Source organism: Acyrthosiphon pisum, unplaced genomic scaffold (assembly GCF_005508785.2).
Source record: "Acyrthosiphon pisum isolate AL4f unplaced genomic scaffold, pea_aphid_22Mar2018_4r6ur Scaffold_20704;HRSCAF=21886, whole genome shotgun sequence".
NCBI lineage: Eukaryota > Metazoa > Arthropoda > Insecta > Hemiptera > Aphididae > Acyrthosiphon > Acyrthosiphon pisum.
In genome coordinates, this window is record NW_021770092.1 from 40,413 (window position 1) to 48,080 (window position 7,668).

Below are 7,668 nucleotides of genomic sequence, written 5' to 3' on the forward strand. Positions count from 1 at the left end.
TTTTTTATTAATTTATTATTTCAATTTTTTTTTTTTATTACAATAGATCACTACAATATATTAAAATAATTTTTAATATTTATTAAATAATTATATAATTCAATTTCAGTATTCAAATTTTTTTTTAAAATATTTTTACATCTATATACATTATACCTACTAAGAAACTCCTATTAGTTGCCTATTGACTTAAAAATAAGAGTTTCGCTATTATATTAAAAAAAACCTGAAAACATTTTTTTTAATTGCCTGTCAATGTGCAGTAACATGGACAAAGATATTTGGTATTTAATGTATTTTCAGGTAATTTTAAAATACTGATTATGAAATTTACTGAGGTACACTAAAACCGAGAAACACTGAAGTAATATTCCACTTTTTTTAAATTTTTTTTCACGAGGGATGGTGGGTTTTACAGCTAGAGTATACCGCACTGTTTATCCGTAAATACAACATATTTATTTTATCATTAAATAATATTTTCTATATTCGTTTACTCAATTGCTCATGCCATCGTGTTTTGTTTACTGAATAGCCTCATAAACACCAAAGCAAAAAAATATTTTATATTATTCTTATATTCTAAACTTTGAAAATTATTCGTTCATTGTACCTGCAAACATGGTCGAGCAAATTAATATGTTCACTATATTTGTTATGTTAAATGTTATAGGTTCTATAATACTATACGTTAGTGGTAAGTACTTTATATAATTTTTTTTATTTTACGTGATACAACACAGATTAATATTAATGAAGAATTATAGGTATAAATTACAAAATTATAATTATAATTCATAAATTTGTATAGGTACTAAAGAAATTATAATCAAATAATATTATTTAAGAGAATCAGATTTCGAATCATTATGATGATAGTTTTTATTTTTTAATGATTAAAATTTATAGCTAACTTTAGTCATATTTTTTTTTTTTTTTATTGAGATTATGCCCGGCCACTATGGGCATTGGCTGTTTTTGTTGTTTTGTAGGCAGGAACAGTTGGAACGGTTGGTTGAAATATGTGTGTTTTTTAGCAAAATTTCAAATCAGCACCCGTAGGTTTCTGCCATGCTCGGTCGTGGAATGACCATGGCCTCTTTAGATAGTTGCCTGCCCAGAGCCTAGAGAGAAAAACCGATGCCGTAGTCCGCTCGGCCACTCCGTCTCTCTAAAGTTAATTTATACCATGATATAGTTGTTATTCAGGTACAATGGACTTTTTTAGAAATTAAATTATACATCTATGATTATTTTTAATAAGATATTTAGAATTACCTATGATAATTCTTCTAAAGTTTTCTTAATAATATCATAATTCATAAACCAATCTAAACAATATAGTCACCAATTTCAACCATGATATAAAAGTATTTATATTCTATAATTTTAAAGATAATATTATAACAACATGAGAATTTTATATTTTAAACCAAATTTGTATAACCAAATTAATTGTTACCTTACCGCAATTTTGAAATATTAAATATTTTTACTAGACTTAATCGTTATATTAGTATAAGTATCAATATAATTTATTATATTTTACTTTATAACATACTTCGATAAATACTCATCCGCATTCGTTTCCTTGTCTTAGGTTAAATAAGTTACAAGCATGGGTACCTACAACGGGAAATTTAAGTTCGAGAGAACTAATTATCTATTGTTAAATCTAATTTAATTATTCTAAACTTTGAAGTCAGAATATTATCTAGGTGATTAAGTATCTCAAAAGGACGATATTGGTATATTAATATTTATGTGAGTTATTATATTCCAAAATATTACAATATCAAAACTATCATAACTCACATTAATATTTAAATATCAATAATAAACATTGCAAAATTGCTTTTACTGAACACAAATTTAAAAATGTTAGGTATACTTACCTAATACAATTGGAAGCTGGTTTTGTTGTCCTCTTCAAAGCCAACCATTTTCATGACATCGTCATGCCAACCGCATCATTTTTGAAATATAACATAATATGTTTTACTAACTAAAAATTATTTTAGTTCCAGCTTCATCAAACCCTTTAAAGGGTAAGTATTATTATATTTTACTTAACAACATACCTTTACATTAATCATTGAGTACAAGTGGCGTGTACAATAAAAGAAATTGGTGTTCCTCAAATAGTTTTAGGTGATCTACCCCTTATAATACTGTTATACCGACCTATCGAGTTTCCTTTCTTATCATATCTGATCCTGCAATTATTAAAATTTCCGTAATTCTATAAAATTTGAAAATTAAATTTTATATTTTAGTTGCCACCTCAATTATAGTACTTTTCCACTAATCTACTACCTGATACTTATACAGGTTGTGGGGGGGTTCATAGGGTGTATTATATCGATCAAAACACACTTTACAGGAAAAACTCTCACACCTCGCAGTGGCATCTTTACGTTGTGGGGGGTATGGGGGGGGGGCGGGGTATCTCGATTGAAAATTAAAATATTAAAAAATCGCCCACGCTTAGACCCAGATAATGTTCTTAACTAAAAGTTTGATAATAGGTAATTTCACCCTATCGCCATCAAAACCAACAGCACACTATTGAGAATAGTGAACGACAATTTGCTATGTCGTGTTTGTGTAAGACGGTAACAACACATACGGGTGTAGCGTCCTCTTATTATGTGTTGGCTTTATTTGCATGTCACCGGTCAATACAATACACTAAACTCAACAAGTTAGAGGATTTTAAAAATGTATATTATATTCGAATTTATTGAGTGTACCTATGATTATAAATTTCATACTCCCCCCCCCTATCAAAATTCCTAAATACGCTAAATAGATGGGTCTGATTCCTGTAATTTTTTTTTTTGTTAGATAGAGAAATATTTTTTACAAGCCGCATTAGACTTTGATTTTTGATTACGTTGCTAAAAACAAAAAATAATACAAAAACTATAAAGTTGTAAAAATATACAAATTCAAACTTGTAATATAAGATTTAGAAAAATAATTTAGTCTTCTTCTATCTAACAAAATAAAAATTACGGAAATTAAACCAATCTAAGAGGCGTGAGAGTTATTCCTGTAATGTAAGACATGATTTTGAGTAAAAAAAGGTCACGCGCAATCCCCTTAATTAAAAATGGTCTCGCGAATAAGCTACCAGTGTAAGAAGGGGGAGTGAAATAAAAATAATGGGGCTCGCGGCTTACGCCACGGAGGCTAACAGTTTTAAAAGGGGGGAAATATAATACGTTGCATAAGCGATGACGGATGCCTGAAGTAGTTGATGGAGACAATTGACCAACGGTGTGGATGTTGCTTCGAGGCACCACTTGAGAAAAAACGCAATCGAGAACAGTCGTGTCCACGAGGTTTTGTGTTCGTTGTTCAGTGAACAGACGGAGTTCCAGAGACTAGGCAGTACGACGTTAGTATAACCTGAGGTCGGAAAAACAAGTGTTTCCGGTTTCAATATAACTTGGTGTTCTTGTTGTGGGGCTGTTCAGTGTCATATTTTAGGAAAATAATAGGTATACAAAACAAAATTTAAATTATAATAGTTTTTAGACTGTTATTTTAAAGAATTAATAATTGAATCATAATATTAAAAAGTTAAATAGAATACGATTTCCAAAAAAAAAGTGAATGGTTAAGACAATAGTTAATAATCCTTTTAAATCTATAAGCAAGCACAATATTATAATGATAATTTTTATTTTAAATAACAATGTTTTAGATAAAATTAAAAATAATTGTATCAGCATAAGTCATTATATTTTACTTTACAATATACTTTGAGAATGACTCACATATATGTTTTCTTGTACTACAAGTCACACGCAATACGAGAAAAACTTTTAATTTAGCAGAACTAATTCTATATTGATAATTTTAATTGATTCATTATCAAACTTTGAAGACAAAATATTACCTGGGCATCTCCAAAGGATTTCGTTTGTATATTAATGTAGATGTTAGCTATAAAAATTGCAAAATTGTCATAGCTCACATTACAATTTAAATATCAATAAAACCGAATAAGTTGACTTAGATAAAAGTATTATATTTAAATTTCAAAATATAGGCTAATTCAATATAATATTATAAAAGGACATCACAAAATTGGTATTGCTAAACAAAAATGTTTGTACCTATATTAGGCATACCTAACACATTTTAAAGCAATTTTGATTTCCTCTTCAAACTCAACCGTATAACAATTAACAACCTCATTATATTATTTAAAATAAAACGTATTTTTTATTAACGAATAATTATTTTAAAACAAAACAAAAAGGTTGCTTGGGTAAGTATAATACTATAAATTATTCTTACTAATCATAATATTATCACTTTTCTACTAAACCTTTAATTTTATTTATATAAAAGTAAGATGGATAGGTATATTAATTTCATTCTATGATGTAAAATAAATTACGTATCGCTAATTTTTAAATTGTATTCGAATAGTATTATAAATAGCTGCAAATTAATGAATGATAATGTACATAATATGTTTTCTACTATATATACCTACCTAGTACTTACAGTATTTTTCTATTATTCAATTAGTAAGCATAATGATACCGAATCACTGAAAAATTATGAGAGTAGGTAACCGCTCTGAAACATAAGAAAAATATGGAATATGTTGAATACCTACTGATTTTACATAGAAATTCCCGTTTTCTCTGATTTTAGATTTTGAGCAGAGCGATGGTTGTGTTATGTTTTTTTTGTGTGTATATGTCTATAATAATCATTTGGGGCACCAAAAATACTTTGATTTTCTACTTCAGCATTCATCTTCTTTTCTGATAGGAAAGTGAGTCTAGATGGTAGTAAAAAATATTCTCAGTACTTTTCTAAAGCGTCATGAAAAACAAACAAGAATTTGCGTTCATTTGTATTCACCATTAATTAAATTAGATTATATAAATTGTGTTAAATATCAAAAAAATTGAAAAAATTTACTTAGATAATAGCATAATATCTAAGTTTCAGAATATAGATCAATTCAATCTGACATAATAAAAGGACATCACACAAAATTGGTTTTCCTAACAAAAATGTTTGTACCTATATTATAGGCGTACCTAACACATTTTAAAGTAATTTTGACTTTCTCTTCAAAGTCAACCATATAACAATTAAAAACCTCGTAATTTTTAAAATAAAACTTTTTTTTTACTAACTAACCAATAATTAATTTAAAACAATAACAAATAGGTTGTTTAAGTAAGTATTATTATAATTTATTCTTACTAATCGTAATGTGACCACATTTCTACCGTATAATTGTTATTTATATAAAATAAGATGGATAAATATTTTAATTTTATTCAATAATGAGATAGTATATTGTGTGGCAAGGGCGGGAAGTGAGCCACACACACTATTTTTTGTCATGTCCCTGCATTCATGGAAAAGGTTATGCAGGGATGGGGCTATGCAACAATTATAGACTATTCTACAAAATATGTTTAAATGTTTATGTGTCATGCAAGGAGGTTATACTACAAATTTAAGATGTAACCAAAAGTTTATGTCTTGTAACGACCGTGGTAGGTACCTATACATTTTAGTTTCTGGTTGTGCAGAGGATACGCGCCCGGCGGCTGGCACTTTTGGGGATTTCCTCTTTTTCGCCCACTGGACGGAAAAGGGTTGCTTTCCAACACTTCAACCGTGGTAGAAAACCAAAATTTCGGTGCAGGAATAACAAAAAAAAAATATGTATTGGTAATTTTTAAATTGTATTGGAATAGTTATGGCGTAGGGAAAGTGGCAATTCCATCGCCCAGTGTACCTCCAGTACACTGCAGTAGCCGTACCCTGACCTTAAGTGGTTGGGGTAGTCTGGTCCTCCAGGTTGGGGGTTGAGCGCAGGGTTAACGACCCTGCCTCATAAAAATGCTATGTTCAGGATCCTAAGAACAAGCCTCAGACTAGAGTATTTAATGAAAAAAGACATGGAAACGGAAACAAGGAACTTACTTTTGGAACTTGGAACGTACGAACTCTTTATAAACCCGGTGCTGCACAAAGTATGATTAAGGAAGTAGAAAATATGGTCTAGGAGTAGTAGCTCTGCAGGAAATAAGATGGAAGGAAGCAGGAAGTATAGACATGGGCAATATGACAATCCTTTTTGGGGGGTGTGATGAAAGAGGACAATATGGAGTTGGCTTTGCGGTACGTAAGAATATAGTACCAACAATAAAAGATTTTAGAATAATAAACCCAAGACTGACGTTGCTAAAAATAGTGACTAAATGGTTCGATATCGTATTCATTAACGTACATGCACCCACGGAGGACAAATCACAACAAGAAAAAGAAGATTTTTAAACTGATATAGAACAACTACTAGAAGGGATTAGCAATAGCAAAATAAAAATTGTCTTAGGAGACATGAACGCCAAAATAGAGAAAGAGAGATCATATAGACCAACTATTGGTACCCACAGTTTACACGACATGATTAATGACAATGGCACAAACTTTTGGATATGCCCATAGGGAAAGGTCTTAAAGTCAAGAGTACAATGTTCCCGCATAAAGGGACGTAGGTGTCACCTGATGGTAGGCACGTAAACCAAATAGATCATATATTAATAAATGAGAGATTTGCCAATAACATAACGGATGTAAGAACATACAGAGAAGCTGACTGCGACCTTAGGTTTAAGCTAAAAACAATGAGTAGGAATATGAGACCAGAAATTGTCAGGTATGATGTGGAGAAACTCAGGGATAGTAGGAAAGCTAGAGAATTTAAAGAGAACATACAGAAAATGGCGCGAGAATTTAACTCAAACCCCGAGACAGTAGATGAGCAATGCAAAATAATTAAACATACCCTTGGAAATGTGTCGGAGAAAGTTTTAGGGAGAGCCCATAGAACGAAGAAACCCTGGTTTAATGCTATATGCCAAGAAGCCCTGAAAAGAAGGAAAATAGCAAGAGAAAGATGGCTAAATGATACTAACAATCAGGAAGAAGAAAGAATCTTTAGAGTTAAAAGGAAAGAAGCTCATAACATTTTTAGATGTGAAAAGAGAAAGTATGTTCAAAATGTGATAAGGGAGGCAGAACAAGATTACATGTAACACAATACACGGCAGCTATATCACAAGGTAAATAGTTTTAAAGGCAGATATAGAAGACAAGAAAAATTTCTGAAAAAGGACGATGAAAGCCTAGTGACGAATCAGGAAAAAATAATGGAGAAATGGGCAGAGTACTTTGAAAAGCTACTCAATTGTGAAGTACCAGTTGATACATTTACATATGCACACAACTAACCCAATGATGATCCCTGCCCACCCCCATCAAAGGAAGAAATCGAACAACAGATCAAAAGGCTCAAAAGCCACAAGTCACCCGTGGAAGATGACCTTCAAGGGGAAATTCTAAAGCAAGCGGACAGCTCCATGATAGAAAGTATATACTTGTTGATAAAAGAAGTGTGGGAGACGGACATTTTACCGATAGATTGGGGAGTAGCATACATATGCCCAATACACAAAAAAGGCGACAAGCAAGTCTGTAGTAACTATAGAGGAATAGCGTTGCTAGACACAACATATAAGGTATTATCATATTGTATCCTGGATAGAATCAAACCTCTGGCCGAACAAGTGGTGGGGGACTATCAATGTGGATTCAGGCAAAATAGGTCAACGACAG

The 7,668-nt window shown here is 31.0% G+C and overlaps 1 protein-coding gene across 4 annotated transcripts in view; it reads left to right on the top strand.

The window, feature by feature from the left end:
• The first annotated feature begins 603 nt into the window (after positions 1 to 603).
• The window catches only part of LOC100571516, an 18,127-nt gene continuing 11,062 nt past the window's right edge, over positions 604 to 7,668 (top strand). For all 4 annotated transcript variants that reach the window (XM_029492055.1, XM_029492054.1, XM_029492053.1 and 1 more), the window contains exons 1-4: positions 604 to 697; positions 2,022 to 2,048; positions 4,274 to 4,282; positions 5,206 to 5,214. In XM_029492055.1, coding sequence (XP_029347915.1) covers positions 622 to 697; positions 2,022 to 2,048; positions 4,274 to 4,282; positions 5,206 to 5,214 — 121 coding nt within the window. In that variant the 5' untranslated portion in view covers positions 604 to 621. The remainder of the gene's footprint in view (positions 698 to 2,021; positions 2,049 to 4,273; positions 4,283 to 5,205; positions 5,215 to 7,668) is intronic.